Consider the following 27310-nt stretch of genomic DNA (forward strand, 5'->3'; position numbering starts at 1 on the left):
AGCGCGTGTGTCAGAACTTCTCCAGTGAAAGAAGCTGGAAGAGGAGCTCAAAGGCCCAGCAGAAGAGCTGGAGCAAGCCAAAGAAGCTCTTGCCTTGGTGCCAGTTGGCAGGTGCTCTGCCCAGGGCCCAGCTGGCGCCTGATCCTGGTCAGGGTGCCAGTTGGCCTCTGCACCTGATTCTGGTGCCAGATGGCAGCCCCTCTCAGAGCATACTGGCTGGCAGCAAGCAGAGCACCTTACAATTCTGGTTACTTTGGGAGAAGGCAGCAGCACTCAAGGGCTGGCAGGGCCATTTTGGTCCTATGCCCCCACATAAAGAATTAAAGGATTCCCACCTCGATCCCTCCATCCCCCTATCCCAGTGCTGATAGGTCACCAGGAAGGGCTTGGTAGGGGGACTGGCTTCCCTCAAGGGATTTCTTCAAGAGCCTAAGAATATGCCCTGCTTTCCCTTTCCTTAACTTTCTCTGAAACAATTTTTGGGATCCTGCCTGAGCCATCTCATCATCTAACTACTTCTTCCTTTCGCTAATTCCACCTGGACCATGAGACGACTCCAGAGCTCCTGCTATGCTAAGCTAAGCCCTGCTTCCAGTCTCTTCTACTGCCACGCTCTCCCAGATTTTTCTGGGAGGCTTGGCCTTGGCCTTGGCCTCTGCAGCCCAGAGCAAGCACGAGCCAGTGGGCTTGGAGCAGGTGCTGCTTTACCGCAGTGGGAGGCCCCATGCACCTCTGTGCCACCCAGCCAAGCTGAAGCAGGGCTGTAACCGGCCAAACATCTCACGGCTCTTGCTAGAGAGAGCTCAGGTGTAAAAGCATGCCTTTCATCTACCTCCCAAGGCCAAGCACCTTACCTTCTAGTCGCTGGAGGAATTATATTTTCTTTGCTTTCCCCCCAAGTCCATCCACTGGGCTCTCTCCCTTCACCTGGCTAAGATGGCGCCAAGAGACTTGCTCCTCTGTGCGCCTATTTCTTGCCTATGTGTCCTGCCTGTAGCCACAGCATCTTCTGGTATCAGAGTCTCCTGCAGACCCCAGCCTTGGTCCTTTGTCTATCTGTCTCTCCCAATGGGCTCTTTCCTCAGTTTCCTTCTGCCTCCTCCCTAGGTCCCCCAGCCAGTGTCTTGAGTTCTTCTGCTGTGCTGCCCTCCTGCCCATCCATCTTCCTCCACTGGCCCATCCTTGAAGCATTTTCCTTCTTTCTATTCTTGCCTTGTCTCCCTTCCCTCCTCAGGCCTGCACTGCTCCACTCCCACCTGGTCCAGGTATGCCCAGGGAACCTTATCTTTTCACTGCCCCATCATTGTGTCTCTCTACTCACTGGAAATTTGAGGGCAACTCTGCTGCTGTTTATTATGATGGCTTCTGTGTGTCGATGGTCTGTATGCCGGGTACTTCACATGCATCGTTTTCAGTCGTCACAACCCTGAAAGTAAATATTATCATTCTCACTTTAAAGCAGGAGGGAGGCTCAGTGAGGCTAAATCACAAGCAGTCACCCAATTTATTGGAGGAAGATCCACTGGAGGATCCACCCCAGGTCTGACTCACTTTAAAGCCTGGACTCTTTCCACTACTTTTTATCAACTATTTTCTTCTTTCTATACTTTTTAGCAAATGTCTAAGAAAATACTTTCAATATGGTAAGGTGATAAAAAAGTAACTGCACACTTGTTACTATTTTAGCATACTTATTACTTACATTTATTTGAGGCGATGGGCAACTTCAGCTCCCTGCCTGGATTGTCTCTCTAAACCCAATCTCCCGTAATAAGCAATTAATTTATGTAAGTTTTTATTGAGCCCAAGAGTACATCACCATTAGAGTTACCTAAGTTCACTGTCCACTATGTGAAACGATGGGATATTTACAAACCCTCCTTTACCCAGTAAAGTGCAACCAGGTTAATGAGGAGTCTGTGCATCACAGACAAGGACGACTGGAAGGAAAGGGGTATATTTGAGTTGGAAAAGGGCAGGGTAGAGGGAAGCTGGATGATTGGAGGGTTTGTGTTTTCTGAGGACCAGTGGATTGGAAGTTGTAAGGAGTCAGACTTTTGACCCAATAAATACCTTTGAAAAGCAGTGAGAGTCCTGTCTCTGGGAGTTTTCAAGCAGGGTCTGAAGAGCCATCTCTCCAGAACGTTATTGAAAGGATTCCTGCCTGAGAGGGCATGACTGGGTAACTTTTCAGGTCTTTACCAACTCATAGATGTTCTTAATTTCTTTTAGTTTATGTGTAAAGAATTGTTTCAAGATCTGGTGAACAACTTTTTTTGTTGTTGTTGAGACAGAGTCTTGCTCCGTCGCCCAGGCTGGAGTGCAGTGGCGCGATCTCAGCTCACTGCAACCTCCGCCTCCTGGATTCAAGCGATTCTCCTGCCTCAGCCTCCCGAGTAGCTGGGATTACAGGCATGCACCACCACTCCCGGCTAATTTTGTATTTTTAGTAGAGATGGGGTTTCACCATGTTGCCCAGGCTGGTCTCGAACTTGTGACCTTGTGATCCACCTGCCTCGGCCTCCCAAAATGCTGTGATTACAGGAGTGAGCCACCGTGCCCGGCCAACAACTTTTTACTTACTGTGTTCCTATCTTCCGTGGTGCTGTGGACCAGAACTCTCCTTCCCGCTTCTCCCCATATCCTTTCTTCTTCCTAGGTTCAAATTTTTTGAAAAAGATGTCTCAGTGTTTAGTTATCCCTTCACTAGACTCCTCTCTAGGTCTGCTAGGCCACATCCCACATGCTCTTTCAGGGCTAGCATAGCTGGCAACAGGTAATCATATTTTTCCTTTTATTTCTAATATTTGTTTTGGTTTTTCTTTTTTTCAGTGGCACATGGGTTAATGTGTCTGGGGAGCGTCTCTAATGACTTCCAGGTTCTCCCTCTGAACAGCACCGATGGCATGCTATGTGCTGTTACTTAGTCGCCCCAAATGCATCACTAGGCACTTGGTGCTGAATCCCATCCAACACCCCTGCTAATTCAGCCTCATTATGGCCTCTTCCTGCAGGTTTTCCTGGGAGCATTGGCTAACCTAAGAGCCCGTGTTTTCTGTAACCTTGAATATCTCCCTGTGCATACCTCTCTTAAGAGTATTTCTAAAACTCCTAAATAACAGATTTTGTCTCTAATGCCTAGAGAATACTGACACATTTTCATTTAGCAACGTGTTCTTTGTCTTCACCCTTTATTTAATATCTCTGAGAAGTTGCATATTTATGGGGGCAAGGGAAGTCCTCAATTCCATGGCTTTAAAATGGATAAGTCTTTGGTATGGAATGTTGTGAGATTTTTTGAAGTCTCAAATGGCCAATGACCGAACACCTTAAAGAATTCACTTCTCCAGGCCTGGCCTTCCCTTGGCAGAGCCCACCCCAGCTAACAAGGTGTTCCTGCTCGTGTTGTCAGTGTCCTGCCTTCACTGTAGCTGCTGCCTGGTTTTCAGAGGTGGACATGGCACTCTTTGGGAGGTGGTCACCAGGAGTGGCTCCTGTCTCTTAGAGGACACTTGCTGGTGACACTGGGATGTGGAAGGGTTGGGAACAGCCAGGAGGCTTCATGACAATGTAACCGGGGTTACCTTCCTTCCCCACTAGAGGTGGATGAGTGTTCCTGGCCAGATCACGGCGGGTGCGAGCATCGCTGCGTGAACACGCTGGGCAGCTACAAGTGTGCCTGTGACCCTGGCTACGAGCTGGCCGCCGATAAGAAGATGTGTGAAGGTTGGTGTGGGACCTGCCAAGCTGGAATGAGAGGGGATATGGGACAAGTCTTTGGGGAAGTGGGGCAGAGATGGGGCAACCAGCTGGCTGTGTAGGAACGATGGGCAATGGGCAGACATGGTGGAAGACCCACCTACTTCCTAGAAGGAGAAACAGCCTGACAGCTATCACAAATGTCAGAAAACTGCCCAAATTACGTAGACTCTGCCCTAGAGACTGAAATCAAGGCCATGGTTTATTTTCTTCTATGATTGTGTGAAATTGACATGATTATTAAAGTAGGAAACAAAAGCAAAGAAAAACCATGAGCACTCCAGTGACTCAACCGATAGCACTGTTCATCCATCCTATTTCTACCTGGCTTGTGTTCCGTCTTCCTTGTCCACGTGCATGAATCTGCTTGTTCATGCAAGCTTGGTATGGTGAGTAGCTTGCTGCAAACATTTCTAATTTTCCTTTGGCCCCCCCAGCTCTGCCACTGGGTGAGAGGAAAGCACAAATGCATTCATTGTTCTTAAAAGCAGTAAAGATTTATCCCCAATTTTGTTCCTTCAGATATTCAGTTGAAACCATTAGTTTTGAACAAAGGATACCGAATTAATCAGTTCAGATTGTCTAACATTTTAAAATTATTATTACAGAACAGCAGGGCTCTATTGCTCCTGGTGGGAAATCACAGTCACCTGGAGCCAAAGCCAGATGAATCCTGTTTCTGTTTCCCCTGTGCAGTGGCCTGTGGCGGTTTCATTACCAAGCTGAATGGAACCATCACCAGCCCTGGGTGGCCGAAGGAGTATCCCACAAACAAAAACTGTGTCTGGCAGGTGGTGGCCCCCGCTCAGTACCGGATCTCCCTTCAGTTTGAAGTGTTTGAACTGGAAGGCAATGACGTATGTTTCCATGCTCTAATTGATTGGGGACTGTATTGAGGGGTGACTCGGAGCTGGAAACCAGTGAGGGGCTGGGAGGGCAGGGAGATGGCTTGTGTTGGAATTGAAGCGTTGGACAGTTTTAGGACCTGCGCTAGCAGAATCTGGGGGAATGTTTTCTCCAGCAGTTTCAGCCACACGCCCTCTGCAGATAGAGCACCTCCAGCCCTCTTGTCGCTGATACATCCAAGGAGAATCAGGGCAAGAGTGGAGGAGGCAGATATTGGGGATGGGAGGTGTCAGGACTGGGCTGTGAATCTGGGGAGCTGGTGTGCAGCTGAGACGAATAAAGGGGGTGAGGATCAGCTAAGGACAAGGAAGCTACAGACAGCCCGTTTCCTCTTTCGGGCAGTGATCATGGATGATCAAGTTAGTTGAGGTCCAGGCAGCGCCCTATAGCTGGAGTGCTAGTCAGGCATGCTTACGTCTGCACCTTGGCTGGAGGGACACCCTGGGACACACAAGCCATTCCTGAGACTCCCTCCCCACCCCAGCTGAGCTGGGGGTCTCACCCTGAGAATAGTACTGGTGTAGCGTTCACCTGATCAGGCCTTTGGGGTACTGGAAGGAGACCTCAGTGCTGATGACCCCAATACATGGAGGCCATGGTGCCCATGAGGGTGTGACCCCAAAGTGAATATTGTGCAGAAAAAAATAATCCTTGAAAGCAATTGATAAGACCCCTTAGCAGTGAAGTTCTTTTTAAGAAAAATCATTGCCACAGCAGGGAACATGAATTCCACCACTGCTGAGCTATGTGACTTCAGACAAATGTCTTTCCTCCTCTGAGCTTGTTTCCCTGCCTGAAAATGGAGTCAGATTCTGTCGGTGGTTTGCAGGTTTTTCCTCCTCCTCTTCCTCTTGCTTTTCCTTCCTCCTCCTCTTCTCCTTCTTTTCCTTCTCCTTCTAGCAGTGGGGCCCTTTCTTCAAGTAAAATTTCATGTGGAAGCCCGATATATAAAATAAATTAAAGCAAGGCTACAATTATGGGGATGCAGGTTTGGGAGCCCTGTGCTCTTGTGCCAGGTGATGGCACCCCCACAGAGCCTCAGTGGGAGAGCCAGGGGTCCTCCTGTGCCCTCTGGAGCTCATTCAAATAACCGGCATAGCAAGAGTCAAGGGACCCCCCCGCACACACACATGGCAGGGTGAGGCACTCAGGAAGCAGGTGCAGCAGTGTGCTGGCGGTCTGGGGTGGGGACAGGGACTCTGGGTAGCTCCCCATCGTGCTCCCTTGCAGGTCTGTAAGTATGACTTTGTAGAGGTGCGCAGCGGCCTGTCCCCCGAAGCCAAGCTGCACGGCAAGTTCTGCGGCTCTGAGACGCCCGAGGTCATCACCTCGCAGAGCAACAACATGCGCGTGGAGTTCAAGTCCGACAACACTGTCTCCAAGCGCGGCTTCAGGGCCCACTTCTTCTCAGGTATGCGGGTTCGGAGGTGAGGCTGATGCAGTGCGAGTGAGGCGGCTTTGCAGACTCCAGGCTCTGGGGTCCCTGGCCCCCTCCTCTCTCTCTCTGCGTGCTCCTGCATCCCTCCAGGTATGGCTGCCTTGCAGGGGGCGTGCCGGATCCAGGGTTTTTATATATCTGTTGGTGGCTGTGTTGGTTTCCTAGGGCTGCCATAACAAATTACCACAAACTGGTTGGTTTAACACAACAGAATCTTATTCTTACAGTTCTGGGGGCCAGAATTCCAAAATCCAGGTGTTCGCAGGGCCATGCTGCCTGGGAAGGTTCTAGGGCAGAATCCCTCCCTGCCTCTTCCTAGTCTGTGGTGGCTCCCAGCAGTCCTCGGCATTCCTTGCCTTGTAGCTACATCATCCTGATCTCTGTCTCCATCTTCACATGCCCTTCCTTCTTCTCTGGGTCTCTGTGTTCCCTCCTTTTCCTAGAAGGACTCCAGTCATTGGATTTAGGGTTGATCCTAAACCCAAGATGATTTCATCTCAAGATTCTTAACTAATACTTCTGCAGGACCCTATTTCCAAGTAAGATCACATTCTAAGGTTCCACATTGTATTAGTCTGTTTTCACAACATACCTGAGACTGAGTAATTGATAAAGAAAAAGAGGTTTAGGCCGGGCGTGGTGGCTCACGCCTGTAATCCCAGCACTTTGGGAGGCCGAGGCAGGCAGATCACTAGGTCAGGAGTTCTAGACCAGCCTGGCCAACATGGTGAAACCCCATCTCTACTAAAAATACAAAAAAAAAAAAATTAGCTGGGCATGGTGATGTGTGCCTGTAATCCCAGCTACTCGGGAGGCTGAGGCAGGAGAATCACTTGAACACAGGAGGTGGAGGTTGCAGTGAGCCAAGATCGCTCCATGGCACTCCAGCCTGGGTAACAGAGCAAGACTCCATCTTGGGGCAAAAAAAGAAAAGAAAAAGACGTTTAATGGACTCACAGTTTCACATGGCTGGGGAAGCGTCACAATCATGGCAGAAGGCAAAGGCATATCTTACTTGGCTGCAGACAATAGAGAACGAGAGCCAAGTGAAGGGGGAAACCCCCTATAAAATAATCAGATCTTGTGAGACTTATTCACCACCACAAGAACAGTATGGGGGAAACCGCCTCCATGATTCAATTCTCTCCTACCGGGTTCCTCCCATAACACGTGGGAATTATGGGAGCTATAATTCAAGATGAGATTTCGGTAGGGACACAGCCAAACCATATCACATATGAACAGGAATTTTGGGAAGACACTACTAAACCCACTACAGCAGTACATTGGACCCTACTTCTCAAACTGAAGGCCATGAACCCTCAGGGCCAGTACAGCAGCTGTAGAAAAAGCCCGTTCTCCTTAGCATGGCATCTGGTGCTGGACACTGCCTTGGCTCACCTGTCCTGCCAGCCACATTCCCTCTGCAGATGCCCCGTGCTCTGATCACAAATAATCCCCCCACTGTTCACCCACGCCATCACCTTCTACTCCTAAACCCCCATCCCATTCTGTCTTCATAGCCCCTGCCTGTGGCATTCCCTCTCCCTGGAATATCCTTCTTCCTTCCCTACTTAGGAAACTCCTACTTCAACCTGAAGACCACAGTGTCACTATCTGTAACATTCTCTGGCTTCGTCTTATTCCTCTATCTTAGTCCATTTTGTGCTGCTATCACAGAGTACCACAGACTAGGTAATTTATAGTGAACAGAAATGTATTTGGCTCATGAGTCTGGAGGCTGGGAAGTCCAAAATCAAGGGGGAACATCTGGCAAATGCCTTCTTGCTGTGTCATAACAAGGTGAAAGGCACCACATGGGTGAGAAAGAGCGGCAAGGGGGTCAAACTCATCCTTTATCAGGACCCCACTCCTGCAATAATGAGCTCTCATGACCTAATCACATTTAAGGGCCTCATCTCTCAACACTGTTGCATTGGGGATTAAGTTTATAACACATGAACTTTGGGGGACCCATTCAAACCATAGCACCCTCTTAGCACATTGATTATTCTTTCACCAGTATTCCCATAGCACTCTCTCCTTCCCTTCCATAAGGGCTCTTATCACTAGGGCCAGCTCCACGGACCTGTGGCCTGTGCAATAGCACTGAGCCTGTTCTCAGAAGCCCCACACTAGTTTAAGGTTCTGTTGTCATCATCTTGAAATTCATGGCCGGGCATGGTGGCTCACGCCTGTAATTCCAGCACTTTGGGAGGCCGAGGCGGGTGGATCATGAGGTCAAGAGATCGAGACCATCCTGCCCAACATGGTGAAACCCCATCTCTACTAAAAATGCAAAAAATAAGCTGGGCGCAGTGGCGCGTGCCTGTAGTCCCAGCTACTCAGGAGGCTAAGGCAGGAGAATCGCTTGAACCAGGGAGGTGGAGGTTGCAGTGAGCCGAGATTGCACCACTGCACTCCAGCCTGGGTGACAGAGCAAGATGCCATCTCAAAAAAAAAAAAAGAAAAGAAAAAAATTCATCATAGTGTTTGAACAAAGTTCAAATCTTGCGCTGAGCCTTGCAAATTGTGTAGCAGGTCCTGCATGTCACGTCATATTAGAGTGTGAGCTGTTTATAAGCAGGAACTGTACTTTGGTTATCTTTATAGTCTTAATGCTTGGCATAGAAACGACCCAATTATTTGTTGGTTTTATAGATACCCAGAGTTCCATCTTCATGGGGTTTTTTTTTGGCAGTCTGTCATTGAGCAAGTCATGTTTTTTTTTTGTTTTGAGTGTCTGCTGTGGGCACAGTACACTACTAGGCTCAGAGCTGTTGCCAGGAAAGTGACCCCAACCCCGGACAAGCTTACATGCCAGCTAGGGAGGCCAGGGATACACACCCTGCTAAGTCCCAGCCTGGAGCACTGTGGGGTTGGCTGGTGCAACAAGGGCTAAAAAAGATAGAATGCAAAAGAGAGGCCAGGCGCGGTGGCTCACGTCTGTAATCCCAGGACTTTGGGAGGCCGAGGTAGGTGGATCACCTGAGGTCTGGAGTTCGAGACCAGCCTGACCAACATGCAGAAACCCCGTCTTTGAAGAAGAGAAGCCCATGGTTGCCTGGAGCAGCGGGTGAAGACTTTTTGCAGGATTTGGGGTGGTCTAAGCCAGGTTTTAAGGGATGGAAGACATGGAGGTGGAGATAGGATGATTAGAGAGAAAGTAATCGGGTCCCCAGTAGGGGAGGCAGTGTGAGCACAGGTTAAGGTCTCAACAGAGCACAGAGACAGAGATGAGATGGGCCTGCATGGAGCCCTGATCCATGCTGGGAAGCCAAGGGCATGAGATGGGCCAAGCTGGAGAAGGCCAGGTCATGAGGGACCTTAAACGCTGGGCTGAAGAGTAGAGACCTGATGAAACAGGAAGGGGGACTGTTTGCAGGTTCCTGAGCAGGGGAAGCCTAAACTTGTCACCTGACCAAGCCACGCCAGGCAGTGTGAAGCTGGGAGGGCCAGGTGGCTGGAGGAGCAGGCCAGCAGGGTGGGCAGGAGCCACCTCAGAGGAGGATGTAGCAGAGCCTCACAGGCAGGGCAGCTCCACATTTGCAATAGGAAACCAGAGCACAGGGGAGAGGGTCAGGGCAGGAGTGAGGACCTGTGAATCATCTGCAGAAGGACTCAGAGGAAGGAAGGGAGAGAGGTGGGTCAGTGCTGGGTGTTGGGTGGCTTCATCTCTTTTGCATTCTTTTTTTTTTTTTTGAGACAGAGTGTCACTCCTGTTGTCCAGGCTGGAGTGCAATGGTGCAATCTCTGCTCACCACAACCTCCGCCTCCTGGCTTCAAGTGATTCTCCTGCCTCAGCCTCCTGAGTAGCTGGGATTACAAGCATGTGCCACCACGCCCAGCTAATTTTGTATTTTTAGTAGAGACGGGGTATCTTTATGTTGGTCAGGCTGGTCTCGAACTCTGGACCTCAGGTGATCCACCCACCTCGGCCTCCCAAAGTGCTGGGATTACAGACGTGAGCCACCGCACCTGGCCTCTCTTCTGCATTTTTTCTTTCTTTTTTTTTTTTTTTGAGACGGAGTCTCGCTCTGTCGCCCAGGCTGGAGTGCAGTGGTGCAATCTCCGCTCACTGCAAGCTCCGCCTCCTGGGTTCATGCCATTCTCCTGCCTCAGCCTCCCGAGTAGCTGGGACTACAGGTGCCCACCACCACGCCTGGCTAATTATTATTACTTTTTGTATTTTTAGTGAGACAGAGTTTCACCGTGTTAGCTAGGATGGTCTCAATCTCCTGATCTCGTGATCCGCCTGCCTCGGCCTCCCAAAGCAAAGGGTCTTAAAGGGCTCTTAGTTGTCCGGATAACATAAGCGGGTGAAATACAGTGTTCAAGGAGACATTAACCATGGTCAACAAGAGGATGTAGAGAGGGGAGAAAGACAGGGCTGACCCCTAAAGTCATTCTGGTGACGGCAGGGAAGCAGGGGAGGGAGGCTGATCTTTGGTAAATGCAGGAACAAGTTGGCTTAGAATAGGGCTGCATACAAGGACCACAAGTTTAACAAGGGCCAGCACTTGAGTTCTCACATAATAATTACACAGCTAACACTGTGGGCTGGATGCTGCTCTAATTAATTTACCCCTCCCAACAACCTGTGAAATGAGGATACCATTATTGTCTCCATTTTACAAGCGAGGCAACTGAGGCACAGAGGGCAGGAACTGCCCATGGCCACAAGGGCTGGAAGTGGTGCGGTAGGGCTGGCCCTCTGCTGTGTGTCCCCAACATTCAGCTGCTCCACGTGCAGAGGGCGGAGTGGAGTCGCGGCACTTGAGCCCAGGCCACAGAGGATGCTTGCTCACTGAGTGACCTTGATCACATTAGCCATTCTCAGTGTCAGTTTCCTTACTTGTTTTTGTTTTGTTTTGTTTTTGAGATGGAGTTTCGCTCTTGTTGCCCAGGCTGGAGTGCACTGGCGCGATCTCCGCTCACCGCAACCTCTGCCTCCCGGGTTCAAGCAATTCTCCTGCCTCAGCCTCCTGAGTAGCTGGGATTACAGGCAGGCACCACTACGCCCAGCTAATTTTTATATTTTTAGTAGAGACAAGGTTTCTCCATGTTGGCCAGGCTGGTCTCGAACTCCCGACCTCAGGTGATCCACCCGCCTCGGCCTCCCAAAGTGCTGGGATTACAGGCATGAGCCACTATGCCTGGCCAGTTTCCTTACTTGTAGAGACTGGCAGATAGACAGCTCCCTCCTAAGGTTGGATGAGAATTAACTTAGATAATGCATAGAATGCTTGGGGCTGTGCCTGTTCCATAGCAAACACTCAGTAAGTGGGAATTACTGTTATTATTGTTACTATTGTGATTAATACTAGCCTGTCCTTTGAGGAGCTCCTTGTTTTGAGCAGGGAGCAGGGGCAGAGAACATACATAAAGTATTTGGAGAATTCAACACATACCAGGGCCAAGTGCTTGGAAATTAAACAAGTACATACCCAAGAAACCTGAGGTGAAGGTGCTTCCCGCTTCACTCCCCCAGTGAGGGAACAATCAGAGGGGGAAGGGGAGCAATCAGAGAGGCTTCCCAGAGGAGACCGCTTTTAAGTGGGATTCTGAGCCCTGAGGGACTTTCGCAAGTTGGCGGTTCCTCTTAGAAGAGTTCATTGATCTCCCCAGATAAGGACGAGTGTGCCAAGGACAACGGCGGGTGTCAGCATGAGTGCGTCAACACCTTCGGGAGCTACCTGTGCAGGTGCAGAAATGGCTACCGGCTCCACGATAACGGGCATGACTGCAAAGAGGGTGAGGCTGGACCTCCAGTGGTTGGGGGGCAGGCTGCCCTTCGCCGCACCCCATGCCCCTGTGTGCATGTGCACGAGTAAGGGGGTGCGGCGAGGAGCTCTTCCACCTTCTGAGCTGAGGCCCAGCAACTGCGTCCTTGCGGGAGAGTTTTCCCCAGGGCATCTCGCTCCTTCAGGAGGCACCTGGGGGCCTCAGGCACTCTAGGCTGTTATTTTTGTAAGTGATTAAGCTTTCAGGCTCTGGAATCCAACTACCTAGGTCTAAATCCTGGCTCTGCCGTTCCCTAGCTGTGTGACCTTGGGCAAGCTATTTAACCTCTCTGAGCCTCAGTTTTTTCTTTGGTTAAAAGGGTCTAAACGTACCTCCTTCTTAAAGTTTTTGTGAGGATTAAAAGAATGCCTAGAAAGTATTTCAGACTCTCTGACACATAATATGTCCTCAAATGTCAATAAAGATCAGCCATTTATGTCTTTGTCATATATTAATTACCATATGCAGGTCCCATTGGAAAATAGGATTTGGGGAAAGCTTTGCTCCTTTCTCCATTCACTGTAGGGAATTCTTCAGGGCCAGGTGGCTTTTACTGTCCAGTCATTCTGGAAAAAGCCTTCCTTCTGTTCTTACCCTGCCCAGTGAAGGGAGTTTGAACATTGATGACAAACACACAGGCTTCCAGGCCTTGGCTCCAGCCATGGAACCCTGCAAAGGAAGTCAAGGGTGGAGGAAGATGTGGAAGACACACGCCCTGATCTCTGGAATAAACAGTCTGGAGTTAGGAGATTTGGCTGGGTGCCGCAGAGTCTGGTCAGGATCTGCCTAGAATGTTAAAGGAGGCGCTGGCACATCTTCAGGAGGAGGTGGCCACACTCCAAGCCCAGCCCTAGGGCATGGTCACAGGTGGCAGAGGGGCTGGGTGGGAGGCTGCTGGAAGAACCAAGCTGGGAAGGAACAGTCAAGCCCCTGTGAGATGGGCCCGAGCCAGGCTTGCCTCCTGCAGCGTGGGAGAGGACAAGAGTCATGTCAACTCTCCCAAGGTCCCACCCCTGAATAGTGGCAGCGTTCATGTGAGTTGACCCCAAGGGCAGGGGGTGTCAGAGCAAACATCTCAGGAGCTGAGCAAATGTCCCAGGAGCCGAGCCACTGCCCCTTTGAGCACCTGTTCCCTGTGTGGCTGCAGAGCAGATGTAGCACTGAGCAGAGGCAAATCTCTTTGGAATGTCCTCGAAGCTGCTTCTTCCCCTTCCTCCTCCCGGCCCTCCTCACCTATCTCTCCAGCTTCTTCAGTGTGGAGACTCCGTGTTTGTGATACAGTCCACCGTGCTTTCTAAGCAGTGGTAGCACTGGCCTCAAAGCCAGGCAGGCCAGGTTCGAGTCCCAGCTCTGCCCCCTATCAGCAAGGCACTGACCCTCTCCAAACCTATTTTCTTATTTGGGAAGTGAGAAGGACTAAAGGAGAGGATGCATGGAAAATGCTGACCACAGTGCCCAACACAGAAGAAGAGAAATGCCAGCTATTGGCCAAGATGCCAGGCATTGAACAAGTTGTGGGACCACTCTTGAGAAATAGCACTGTAACCAGGACAAACTTGGTAGACTCCAAATAAAGCCACTTTGAAAAACTAAAAGAAGCTTATGGATGGATGATGAAGGAGACCTCTGTTAGCCAAGATGCCCTGAGCACTTACCATGGGCTGGCATGCCCTAAGCCTTTCCCATGCATTATCTCATTCGATCACATATCACCCTGACTAGAGTGGCACCCTTTTACAAATAAGGACACCGAAGCTAACATAAGAGCCTCAAGTCCCACAGATTGTAGGTGGTAGAACCAGGACATGGGCCAAGGCCCACCTGACCCCACTGCCAGTGCTTTTAACGTATTTGCAAGGATAATTGCGATGTGGATAGGAATAGAAAGATAGCCTGGCTCCCGAGCCACAGCCAGGAAGGCAGAAAAGCCAGTGCAAGTAAACCAGCACATCCCTGAGCCAGGAGACGCCTGATTCAGGATACCCCACCCCCACATTTGATAAAGACCCTGAGACAATTAGGAGAGAGGGGAGGAGACCCCCCTAGAATCCCTCTTGTGCTGCCCACAGTGAATGACTTCTCTCTCTGTATGTGTCCCCCTGCCACCCCCAGCTGGCTGTGCACACAAGATCAGCAGTGCAGAGGGGACCCTGACGAGCCCCAACTGGCCTGACAAATACCCCAGTCGGAGGGAGTGCACTTGGAACATCTCTTCGACTGCAGGCCACAGAGTGAAACTCGTGAGTCATTTTTGTAGTTTACTGAGAATGTGGACTTGAGTATCAGGCAGATGTGCGTTTGAGTGTCTGCTCTTCCACTTCCCAGCTCTGTAACTTGGAGGTTACTCAACATTTCCAGGCCTTAGTTTCATTATCTGGAAAACATGGGTACTAATGAAGCCTGCTTCATCGGGCTGTTGTGCAGATTAAAAGAGACAACGCACAAAAGCTCTATAGGTCACACCTGGGCACAGTGGGACCAGCAAGAGGCGGCATCCATCACCCACATCTGCAGTGCTGTTTGAGATTCACTTGTTTCTAGTTTTAATTTTTTACAAGACAATACAGTCTCACAATTAAAAACAAGATGAATCAGTACAGGAGGTTGGAAATAGAAATCAAAAGACCCCAGAGCCCCCATTTCCACTCTAGAAATGACCACTCTAAACACATGGATCCTTCCAGAAATTTTCTGTGCACAATCATGACTGTCAGTGCACAGGGAAATATATATGTTTTTGTTACTCAAATTCCTCTAATAAAATCCCATTCGTAATTTTTCTACAACTTACTTTTTTTTTCCATTAGTAATAGGAGACTAAGTTCTTTATGCAAATTCCCTCTTGAATTAAAATTTTTTCCCCAAGCCTTTATTTAAAGTCTTTTTCACGTATATGATGTGTGGTTTGCACAGTTATTTCAAAGGAGAGTTGAATCTCCTAGGAGTCTCATTTCTCAACCCCCAGGGACTCCCACACTTTGGAAAATAAAGAAACCCTTTTGCCAGCTGGAGAATGTATTGTACTTCAGGCAGACGGACATTTTTTAAATGGGTTTTTCTGACTGTAGAGGTAAGTAGGATTGACCCTATGAACTGTGGACGATAACTCAGGGAGAATGGAAGAGAACAGAGAGGGAGAAGTCCATGATCAATGGACTATGGCGCAGGGACTTGCAGGATGTTTATTGGTGAGAGCCATGAGTGAGGAGCAGAAGAGGCGAATGGGCCCCCAGGGTGTCGAGGGGTGAAGACAGGGCCTCTGACCACAGGGTGCTCCCAGCGGGCAGTTCACATGCTGGGCTGCCCGTGGGGAAACTGCTGCTCTGCTAAGAGCGGGTGTCCCGGGCCAGCCTTGAATCTGGGTGAGGATGAACTGGAGAGCGCCTTAGGGACAGGCATTGCTTCTCCAAGACCGCCATCTGCTGGGAAATGTTCGCAATGGCAACATAAAGCCCCGAGGACCTCGGGGGAGGCTCCCTCTGGCGTTGGGAGCACGCAAACGCACAACGGGAAGCGTTTGCCCGAGGCTCATATGGGAAACGGATGGTGGATATACTGATTGCGCTCTTTTCGCTACCATAAAATGTGAGTTGAATACTTCTCAAGGAAGCTGGTGGTGTTCACTGCATGGGGATGGCGACAGGGCGCCCATGGACCTCCTGGGAGCTCCCTGCCTGCTGAGCCTAAGGCTCCCTTCCACTGCATGGCCGTCCTGGTGCCACTGCTCCCCTGTCCCGTGTCTCTACCCACCACCTTGGCCCCAGCGCTCCCTATCTCACAGGCGGGAGAGCTTTGCCCAAGTGCGTTAGTGTGTGGGAGTCATTCTTCTGAAAGCCTGCATTGCCATGCTGGTCCCGTTTCCCCCTCCCAACCTCCGTCTCAGCGCTGCCAGGCCAGTACCGTTCTTTTGAATTGAATCCACCCCCCCCCCGCCCCCGCCGGCCAACTAATGTCCTGTCTCCCTGTTCTGTCATTTGGTCCAAGTCTTCATCTAACACCGTCCCCGCTCACCTTATCCCATCTCCCTTGACGCTGGGGCTGCCATCAGTCGGCCATCTACCCAGCACCTGCATTCAGGGCTGAAATGCCTGGAATGGTGGGGCTCCCCTGGCCAGCATTAGGGGACAGTGCTTAGGGGGATCAGGGAGAAGTGAGGCAACATAACCTGGTGATTGAAAGCAGTGGGGGCTGGAGAAGGCTGGCTAGGGTCAAGTTCAGCTTCATCTGTCTTCAGCCGTGTGAGCTTGGGCAGGCCAGCCAGCTTCTCTAAGACTCATTTTCCCCTGCTGTATGTTGGAAATAACAATAGCTCTTCCTTCACAGCGTCACCAGAAGTAAGTGAGAAAATGCCCATAAATGCTTGGCATGGAATAAACACTCAGTGAGTGTCAGCCACCATGAGGGTGCTGCCTGGAGCAGCATGCACCTCATACAACCTCACTAGCGTCATTTGTACTGAAGGATCGTGCAGCGGAGTGCACAGGTCAACAGCAGGGTCTCTGATGCCAGAGCACCAGATCATGGCCCAACTCTCAGTATGTGACCTTGGGCAAGTCATCTGACAGCGATGAGCCTCATTTTCCTCACCTGTAAAGCGGGGATTAGACACATCACAGGAGTGTAAAGATTAAATGAGGCAATACTTGTAAAGCATTTAAAACAGCTGCCGACAGAGTGGGCACTCAGCCCTTGCTGGCTCTTAGCCGTAAGTGAGAGAGAAGCTGTGTGATGGGATGGAAGGAAGACAGATTTGGGCTGTGTAAAGCCTGGTTCTGTCGCTTAATGGCTGTCAAAATGTCAAGCATTTAATCTCTGAACCCCTGCTCTCTCATCTGCAGTGTGGTCATTGTAGCAATATCTCACGTAACTACATAGGGCCCACTTGCTGGACCAAAAGCAAGGCGGAGGTTGAGACCCTCTCCACAGATGTCCCCAGGCATCATCATGGCCACACACCCCCTACACAGCCAGCTGGACGTCTCCCTGCACTGCCTCGCCCCTTCCTCTCCCAGAACTGGAAAGGAGGCCCCCACCGCGCTGAACGTCAGGCCCTTGCCTTACTTTCTGCTCTTCTGTCCCCAGACCTTTAATGAGTTTGAGATCGAGCAGCACCAGGAATGTGCCTATGACCACCTGGAAATGTACGACGGGCCCGACAGCCTGGCCCCCATCCTGGGCCGTTTCTGTGGCAGCAAGAAACCAGACCCCACGGTGGCTTCCGGCAGCAGTATGTTTCTCAGGTTTTATTCGGATGCCTCAGTGCAGAGGACAGGCTTCCAGGCAGTGCACAGCACAGGTACCTGGGGTGGGACACTGGCTTCCAGTTGATGAGCACTTGGACAGGAGACAGAGAGATGGTGAAGGCAGGACAAGGACTGCCTTTTATTCTGACTGGGGGAGGGCGAGGGGAGGAAGGTGCGTGATAAAATGTCCTATTAAAATGAAGCATCAAGCTGGGCACAGTGGCTCATGCCTGTAATCCCAGCACTTTGGGAGGCTGAGGCAGGCGGATCATCTGAGGTCAGGAGTTCGAGACCAGCCTGGGCAACACGGTGAAACCCCGTCTATACTAAAAGTATAAAATTAGCTGGGCATGGTGGTTGGTGCCTGTAATTCCAGCTATTCAGGAGGCTGAGGCAGGAGAATTGCTTGAACCTGGAGGCAGAGATTGCAGTGAGCCAAGATTGTGTCATTGCACTCCAACCTGGACGATAGAGTGAGACTTTGTCTCTAAAAAAATAAAAAAATAAAATGAAGCATCAGCAACCATAGGGAAAAGGGCCATCTTCTTTCAATGTCCTTAATTGACACAATTTGAAATGGACAACCCTTTGTTAGTGCCCCATTTTTTCCTGCCTCCTTCTTTCCTTCCTTTCTTCCTCTCTTTTAAAAATATACTTTGGCTGGGCACGGTGGCTCACACCTGTAATCCCAGAACTTTGGGAGGCTGAGTGGGGAGGATTGCTTGAGCCCAGGAGTTCAAGACCTGCCAGGGCAAGATGGTCACACACCCCCTCCCCGCCATCTCTACAAAATAAAACTAGAAAACATAGCGAGGTGTGGTAGTCCCAGCTACCCGGGAGGCTGAAGCAGAAGAATCACTGGGGCCCAGGAGTTCAAAGCTTCAGTGAGCTCTGATCACGCCACTGCACTCTGGCCCAGGTATTTTGCTGGTCTATGAAGTCCAGAAGTTGGGTAACTGAGTGGTGAAAACAGCCCTTTTATCCCTGTAAGGACCACTTCTGGAAAGTGAAAAATGTTTCTGTTCCCCATGATTTTTTCTTCCACTCAAAATGTAAATAGCACTATTAGGTCCTTTGGTAGGAAATGTACGCGCTTATAACTTATATTATCTACTTCGTTAAGTAGAAGAATGTCAGGAAGAAATCCGGCTCTGCTCTTTAGCCATTAAAATGTTACCACCTGGGACTAGTGCCCACGGAAGCAAATCTGACCCTTTGATCCTGATGTACAATTGTGTCCTTTGTCAGAGCTGGTGACCACCCAAAGCCCACTCTGCTTCTGTAATGCTGAGTCTGAGCTCACGATCATGGGACCCTGTGATCCTTTTAACAGCCCCTAACTCCAGATTTTTTTTCAGTACCAGAAAATATAAACCAGGTCAAACAAAATGGCAACCAGCATCCTGAGGCAGTTCAGCCTCCCCTTGCACAGCAGAAAACACTGCATGGTTTGTGGAACCCTGTCAAACTCCCTGAGGAGTTCTAGCTTCTAGTTCTAGCTTCCCCCAGGGAAGTTTAAAAGCCCTTTTGTCCCTGCAGATAGAGACCAGGAAGAACAGAGGTGCTTCAGGGCCCCGGCAGGAAATGGGGGCACATTCAGAGTCATTATTTGAGGAGAAGTTAATAAAGAGACAGGTTACAAAGGGGTGGGAGAGTATGGGACACCGTAGGACAGTGAAGCCACCAGAGCTAGGAACTGCAACTCCAGACCCAGAGGATGAGATGGGGGAGCAGTTCCCGGAAGCTGGAGACAGAAAGGGCTGCATGCAGAGACCCTCTGGCTGCAGCTGTGACCTAAGTGGAAGAAAAGCTGTGGCAATCAGGGGACTAAATACCCTGGCCTCTCTCTCCTCCCTCCCTCTGATCTACTGGGGCTCCCCATGGCTGAACCTGCAGCAGAAGGCACGGGGGTCATCGATGTAGGCCAGGGGTCCGCCTCACGGGGCCCAGGCAGGTGGGGAGAGTGGGGGCGTCCGATGGGATGGAGGGGAGGTGTCCCGCCCTGCTCTGTGCTCATTTCATGACCACCCAGCTCTCAGGAATTTGAAATTTCCCAAAGACGGGTTAGACCTGTAAGACATTCTAAGCCAGAGCTAACACAGGACTCAGAATGGTCAGACAGGACTGGGGCCAGGCAGGGCGTGGAGCTCCAGCAGGGCCTAGGAGTGTTAGCAGCCAGGCGGCCCAGAATCTGCAACAGCATTTGCCTGGGCCCCTCGGGGCATGGAGCACATGGGGGAGGGGCCGTGCAAGAATTTCTGGTGCTTGCTAATCTAGACCAGTCTTATCTATCTATTTTATTTATTTATTTACTTTTTTTTTTTTTTTTGAGACGGAGTTTTGCTCTGTGGCCCAGGCTGGAGTGCAGTGGCACAATGTCAGTTCACTGCAACCTCCACCTCCCAGGTTCAAGCGATTCTCCTGCCTCAGCCTCTTGAGTAGCTAGGATTACAGGCGCCCACCACCACACCTGGCTAATTTTGTATTTTCAGTAGAGACGGGGTTTCACCATGTTGGCCAGGCTGGTCGCAAACTCCTGACCTCAAGTGATCCACCCGTCTCGGCCTCCCAAAATGTTGGGATTACAGGCGTGAGCCACTGCGCCCGGCCAATATCCATTTTATTTTATGTGGGCTTAAGTGTCCAAGACACAAGGTACTATATGTAGGACCAGGGCCAACCAGAGTTACTGTCCTTGTATAATTAAAAAAACCCAGAAACAAAGGCTACAGAATACAAGCCCAGAGCCTGAGGTGCAGCTCACCTGTGACACCCACAGGGACCTCAAAGTTGGCCGATAGTCAATGCCCTCAAATGCAAAAACCAGTTAATTAGGGTCTGAAGTTTCCAGGGTTGAAAGCTTACCCGCGGTTCCTATGTGCTTTTATCGCCCTCTATGGGCAGAAATGACAAATTACAGTCAGTCGGTGGGGCGAGTGTGAGCCCTTCTTAGATGCATCCAACACTTCCAGGGCAAATAGATCCACCCACATCCCAGCGACCAGTCAGGAGAACCATCCATTGGCTCCATGTCTCCATAACCGGAAAAAGCAAAAAGCAGCCAACTCTTTTCAATGGCATGCTCACGTATTCTCAAGCTGGGAACAGGAGACCTTGGCTTGTGAGGGCCACTTTGCACCCCCGAGGGAGCCCTGACCTGGGAGCCAGGGGCCTCTGTGTACTCCTCCATCAAATGGGCTGACAAGACTACCTGGCCTCTCCTGTCAGGCACGCACCAGGCTCTGTAGAGAAAACTGAGCAGACGCAGGCGGGAGGCACGAGGGTGTCTTGTGCTGAGGGAACATCTCCTTTCTCTCTGCTCCAGAGTGTGGGGGCAGGCTGAAGGCTGAAGTGCAGACCAAAGAGCTCTATTCCCATGCCCAGTTTGGGGACAACAACTACCCGAGCCAGGCCCACTGTGACTGGGTGATCGTGGCAGAGGATGGCTACGGCGTGGAGCTGACATTCCGGACCTTTGAGGTTGAGGAGGAGGCCGACTGCGGCTACGACTACATGGAAGCCTACGACGGCTACGACAGCTCAGCGCCCAGGCTCGGCCGCTTCTGTGGCTCTGGGGTAAGTCCCGGAGACGCTGGGGCCGGGGCAGTGTGATGATTCACAGCATGAGTTGTGGAGTCAGACACACCCAGGTTTCAGTCCTGGCCACCTCCTCCACTTAGGAGCAATGGCGAGGAGGCACGTTCTGCAGAAGTGGAGTGGGAAGCGGGAGAACTGTCAGGGAGGAGGTTCGGAGGCAGCCAGGGACCAGTCCTTGAAGGCCCCTTACTGAGGCCAGCCATGGAAGAGCACTTTTCCTTTTGGGACTTTCCCCTATTTTTGCAAAGGCTTTCCCTCTCCCCTCTTTTTTTTTTTTTTTTTTTTTCCGAGACAGAGTCTTGCTCTGTTGTCCAGGCTGGATCTCAGCTCACTGCAACCTCTGCCTCCTGAGTTCAAGCAATTCTCCTGCCTCAGCCTCCCAAGTAGCTGGGATAACAGGCATGTGCCACCACGCCCACCTAATTTTTGTATTTTCAGTAGAGACAGGGTTTCACCATGTTGGTCAGGCTGGTCTTGAACTCCTGACCTCAAGCTCCTGATCCACCTGTCTCAGCCTCCCAAAGTGCTGGGACTACAGGCGTGAGCCACCATGCACAGCCGCTCTCCTCCATTTTTATTTGGCCTTCAGGCTTTAAAAATATTTAATTATGCTTTTATATATTTCTTATATTCACATTTCTCTCCTCAAGCAAAACCAAATGACTATGAAAATTACAAGTCACTTACTATACACACAGCAGTTGTGCTCAAGGTCATTATCAATGTTCTCATTATTGACTTTTTTAGTGGGCCTACTGTGTTTGCTGTTTCTCCAGCACCCGACATAGGGCTTGGCATATAGTTGGGGCTTGGCGGGAGTTTGTGCGCTGGCCAGTACAGTGTCCCGGTCACTCCCCTGGCTGCACCGCACTGCACACTGCCCATACTGGGCACCAGCCCCCTCCTTTCTGTTGCCTCCGGGCCTGGTCGCTCAAGCTTCTTTGCTATTGGCTGGACTTATATCACATCATTTTTGAGTCACCAGTGCTCCTTGTACTAAACAGAAACTCAAATTGGCATTTATATTTCTTTGAATAATTCCCTTCATCTTCTTTCACCCTCTAAAAAAGGAAGAATGACAAAGTGGCACTTAACCAATACACTGCCTTTGATAAAATCTTTCAAACTGTGGGGTCTGTGGAAAGGGACCCCTCGGAGGTTCCTGAGCAGTTAACTGTGGGGGAAGCCCACTTTGGCTCCACTAGAACCTCGCAGGCAACAGCCTTGGAACGTGGCTCCCATTCACAGACCACCTGGCAAAACCTTTCTGACCAATGTGGTGGCTCCATCCCATTTTTTTGTCCTTGGACGGGGCAGAGGCCTGAACCATGGTCTTTGTTTCAGGTCTCCTGGGAGACACATCACAATGATGACCCTGGAGCTCGGTGATTCATGGTGCATCCTTTACTGTCAGAAGGACCTAAGCTTGGGTCCCGCCTACCTGCGAGAACTTGAGTCTCAGTTTCCTGAAGTGAAAAATGGGGATAGTACCTGCCTTATAAGGTTGCTGTAAAGTTCACATAAGATCTGGAATTGTCTAGTGCAGCACCTGACCCACCTGCGTACTTAATAAATAATAGAGTCTATATGAGCTATGCACCTAGGATCATCTTTGGAAGAGCAGGGCCTGCAAAGCTCCCTGGAGCAGAATTTGCAATGTTTTCTTTTGAAAAGGAGCTTGTTTGGATGCCCTTCAGAGTCTCTGGTACCAGGGACACATCCTGTGTCCTTGCATAAGATCCTGTCCCATCCTCCTCATTTTCAACTCCAATCACAGCTAAAGTCCTTCTCATTTCCCTTTCTTCTTTCCTCAGCCATTAGAAGAAATCTACTCTGCAGGCGATTCCCTGATGATTCGATTCCACACAGATGACACCATCAACAAGAAAGGCTTTCATGCCCGATACACCAGCACCAAGTTCCAGGATGCCCTGCACATGAAGAAATAGTGCTGATGTTCTTGAAAGACAGAAACTGAGAATGTTTTGTTTTGTTTTGTTTTGTTTTTTACAACAATAGCACCTTGAAAATCTGCCCTAAAACAGTGTACAGTATTTTTCTCAAACAAAAACTCAGAATCCAGCCTTAGAGGTATATATTTGAATGAAAGTCATGTAAGTTTGGCTAACAAGGTGGAGAGAAAATGTTCTTTTGCTTCTGTCTGCAATGTTATCACTCATGAACTGTTAAAGTCTTAAAGATTTGGATTGAAGTCACTGACCATTCAAGCTATGCTTGTTCATACCTATTCTCCTTGACCCTTGCTCCTATGTGGCAAAAGGCCAGCCTTGGGGTTGGCCGTTCCTCTGATCTGGACTTGTTTGCAAAGGTGCCAGGCTGTCTTCTGTCTATGTTGGGCATAAGGGATGAAACCTTAGCTGAGACTAATGTGTGGCTCACAGCTTTGGCTGGAATCATTTTCTTTCTCTCTGCCAGGGACATGTCAACCAAGAAACCTGAAAATATGGATGGATGTCAGGACTAAAAAAGGCATCACAGTGAGCAGTGAGCACAGAGGGAGTTTCGAGTATAAGAATCATTGTCATGAAGTTAGGAGACCACAAAGCCATTTCTCAGAGTCATTCGCTCTCCTTGTCCCTTTGGTTTCCCCCCTTCCCTAATTGCAGTGGGGGCTAAGGCATCCATTATGAATACAGCAGAACATTTGCTGGCGAGAGTCCTGTCTGCTGAGAAGACAATATTGTGGCTCGTCCTGATATTTTTTCATTCATTGACTTTGAGAAGACTCCACCTGTGCTTGGAATTCCAAGGGCTTCGAAGAACATTTCTTCTTTTAGCTTTGGATGCACTTGCCGTGGCACACCTGGACTCCTTGACATCCAATTCAAACTGCATTTGCAAAATGTGCAAAGACATGAGGGACCAATTCAGGTCCCTTATGGGGTGAACACTGTTGAAGACTGGTTAATTATAAGTTATGTAAGAATCATCGCCTTGTGGAACAAGTCCATCAGCGACTAGCTTCCTGTAGCCAATCAGGTTAAAGAGTGCGTTGGTAACTTTGCTCCGATTGACTAGTATTCAATCACCAACTTGCAATCAGAATTCATAACACTTGGCACTTGTTCTAGAGAAGTGTAGAGGATGATGTTTACATAATTTTAGCACCTCAAGGTATAATTTAAACAGTGAGGTAGTTTTGAATGGCATTTCATTAAGGCATCTATGGGCATTATGAGCTAAAAGCTGTGGTATGTTAGCTTTAAAAGAGTATTTATGTTGGAATAATTTTTAAATAATGTTTACATAACTGTAAGTCCTGTTTGGTTGGTGTTGGACGCAGGGCAGCACATGAGTGTTTTTGGTTAGAGCCAAGATAGCTCCCATGCTCCAGAATTCCTTTGAGATGAATCAGCATCATTTTAGACAAAATATTTGTAAAAGGTGAAAGGTTATATTTTTTACAGATCAGAATATGGCACCAGAGGACTGTGTCTCATTAAAGTGATTGCTGGGAGCAAAAACTAGAATGATACAAAGAAAGGTCAGAGAAATGCATGGGAATATTTTTTCCTTAAAACAGAAAAAAATTAAAGTATTATTAATAATATATGTCTGTGTATATGTATGTATGTATGTATGTAAAAGATCAGCTGTCAAAGCCTTAATCAATGCAGTGTGGAAAATGCCAACCCCTGGTCCTCGCTTTACTGTGGGCCCTGCAGGACTGGCTCTCCATTTCCTGCCTCTCCTTTCACCAAGCTCTGTTTTGGCCTTTCTCGGCCCTGGACTGAGGCTCAGCCTACACGGTCATATTGTGCATATGGCAGACCCTGCCCAGCGTGCGCTTTGATACGGCAAATGGAGCAGCTGACTTCATGGCTCCAATCCCACCTGCCTGTTAGGGTAGATTCCATTTATCTGATTTTTGTACTTTCTGAGGTTTTATTTGGTCTCATCTTGTCTATGAGAGTTGAAACTGGAACTGGGATACCTAAAATGGGTATTATGGTTCTTTCTCCAAGGAAATAAAAATTCTGCAGTTTTAACCTTTAGAAGTCTAAGCAAAATTAACAAATTTCATAGAAAAGTGGGATGGAGTCAGAAACAGAGTTGGTGCTGCTCAGCCGGACAGTGAAACAATGATACTTCTTTTTATGTCTTTAGTATGAACATTTTCAAAAACACACAGCTTCAACAATTGTCACCATATGGCCAATTTGCAACAATGGGACTCCTGTGAAAAACCTTTATTTAGGCCTTCTGTGTGACGTATCTGCAGAAAAGAGAAGCTCTGATTCAGCTGGGGCTAGCTGGGCCGTTCCTCTGGAAGCCCACACTTGTGGGGACTTGGGCATGACACAAGTTCTTGCAAAGAAACTAGAGGCTGGCTTCACTAGAGAGAGTCCATTCAGCAGAAAGACCCAGGCCTCTGCCTTGGTGCTTCCAATTGCTCAGTGATCTGCCTGCAAGCATCCCCAGAAGCAAACAACAGAGGTAGAAGATATCACTGCAGCCTGCTTTGTGCTTTAATTGGGTACCAAACTTTGGGGATGACAGTGAGTTGCAAGAATAGTTTTAGTTCAGAGAATTGTCTTAGGACAACAGGCTAATGAAGGATTTGGGGTCTGGGTTTTTAGCCTGGCTCCGTTCTGGTGTAACCTGGTCTAGCAAAAGCTAAGCCTGGATTGCAGGGCAGGAAAAAATCTGGAATTAACTTTAGCCAGTGGAATTTCTTCAAACAGAGAAAGAGAGGCTGTTCATTGATCCACTATTCCCTCTTATTTTCCTCTAAGGTAAATATTTAGAGGTATTTACCTGTAAGTTACAGTTTCTTCTCTCTTTCTATTTTACAGTTTCTCTCTAAAGCAAGCTTGTCCAACCCTTGGCCCAGGACGGCTTTGAATATGGCCCGACACAAATTCGTAAACTTTTTTAAAAACATTCTAAGATTCTTTTTGTGATTTTTTTTTTTTTCTCATCAGCTATCGTTAGTGTATTTTATGTGTGGCCCAAGATAATTCTTCTTCCAGTGTGGCCCAGGGAAGCCAAAAGATGGGACACCCCTGCTGTAAAGTTTCATGTCACTCACGAATTGCTCAGCTGATTTAAATAATTTGTAAAATCCTGCTAACTAGCAAATTCACATTGAGATTTTCTACTGATTGGGTCCCTTTGATAGCTTTCAGAGTGGTATTGTTAGCGTTCCATTTGTGAACGAATGTTCCCTTGGCTTTAGCAGATGTTTTTAGAGTTTCTTTTGTGGACCGAACTTCTGAACAGTAATCCCAAATGCCTAAAAGTTTTCTTTGTAAAAAGGAAAACTGTTTTAAGTATTATATGTAAACATATGGGTATTTTTTATTTTGTGTAATTTTACATTTCTTGAAATGATGTCAGTTTCAAAGAGAAAGTGGAGAGGACCTAACATATGTCTCTACCTAGAAAGGATGGTTTCATTAGAGAATGTGGATTTATTGATGTGTCTTGCGTTTGTATTGCTAATTCAGACCAGATGGGTCCTTTTAGTGGTAGTTTTCTCCAATATCACAAGAGCTTGGGAGAGAGTACTAAAAGGGGGCCCTTCTCTACAGCCTTCCACTCTCTGGTTAGTACCCAAGTACTCCAGAGCAGGGTTCACTAATGGACCCAGAAAGTCATGAGCAAAGCTAAAGATGGCTTTCAAATTTGTTCCCTTTCTTACACCAAAACAAGCTGAAAATCTTACAACCTAATTGTGAAGATAACTGCTGCCAAAACCATCCAGATGTGGTAGACATCTTCCATTTGCCCCTCAGCTCCCATCGCCACCCTCCTCTATCTGGACATGTGTCTGAGGACTACATCTGACACCCGAGACTGAAGGTCATGGCTCCCAGTAGGTGAACACTCCCCTCCCCATTGGGAGCCCTGGAAGTTCCTCCTTCCACTTGCCACTTCAGGCTTAGGGGTGGTAATGACACCCTGCTTGTCTAACCCCCAAGGGAAACCTTTATAGGTAGTCATTTTAATAAACCCTTTTCGAATGTAGTAATGAGTGTACATTACTTGTCTCCTGCAGGGAACCTGACTGATACAGGGTTATTTCTGACACAAAGACAGGGACTCCATCTGATAAAGGACACCCTCTTCAGGTTGATTAGATGAAGAGGCTTTGGGGTATGTTTGGAGTTTTGTGGGTTATATTACAGAAGGGCAATTATACAACTGGGTTTTTAGAAGCACTCAGATTGCTCTCAAATGCAAAATCCTTTAACACATGCAGTTGTTCTGTGCTATACATAGTCTCAAGATTTTATGACTTTTCTGCCCATTTGCAGTCACCAATTACATAGAGATGATAGATAGATGATTGGTAGATGATAAATAGATGATATAGGTAGATAGATAGGTAGATAGATGATAGAAAGAAAAAGAAAGAGAAAGAGACAACGAAAGAAGAAAGAATGAAAGAAAGAGAAAGGAAGAAAGAAAAAGCAAGCAAGCAAGCAAGCAAGCTATAGATCTTCAGCAAGGTTTATCTTCTGTACTTAACAGTGAGTCCCAGTGGTGCAAGGGTATGAATGCTGGTATATCAGTCAGCATAGGCTAGCTTATGCTGCAACAACTATCCCCCAAATCT

The 27310-nt window shown here is 48.8% G+C and overlaps 1 protein-coding gene across 1 annotated transcript in view; it reads left to right on the forward strand.

The window, feature by feature from the left end:
- TLL2 (tolloid like 2) overlaps positions 1-26165 on the forward strand; it is a 150853-nt gene extending 124688 nt beyond the window's left edge. The window contains exons 14-21 of the mRNA XM_032135543.2: positions 3601-3726; positions 4456-4616; positions 5896-6076; positions 11732-11857; positions 14000-14127; positions 16970-17183; positions 20456-20706; positions 22542-26165. Coding sequence (XP_031991434.1) covers positions 3601-3726; positions 4456-4616; positions 5896-6076; positions 11732-11857; positions 14000-14127; positions 16970-17183; positions 20456-20706; positions 22542-22676 — 1322 coding nt within the window. The 3' untranslated portion in view covers positions 22677-26165. The remainder of the gene's footprint in view (positions 1-3600; positions 3727-4455; positions 4617-5895; positions 6077-11731; positions 11858-13999; positions 14128-16969; positions 17184-20455; positions 20707-22541) is intronic.
- Positions 26166-27310: the final 1145 nt, after the last annotated feature.

This window comes from Hylobates moloch, unplaced genomic scaffold, assembly GCF_009828535.3.
Source record: "Hylobates moloch isolate HMO894 unplaced genomic scaffold, HMol_V3 SCAFFOLD_3, whole genome shotgun sequence".
Lineage (NCBI taxonomy): Eukaryota > Metazoa > Chordata > Mammalia > Primates > Hylobatidae > Hylobates > Hylobates moloch.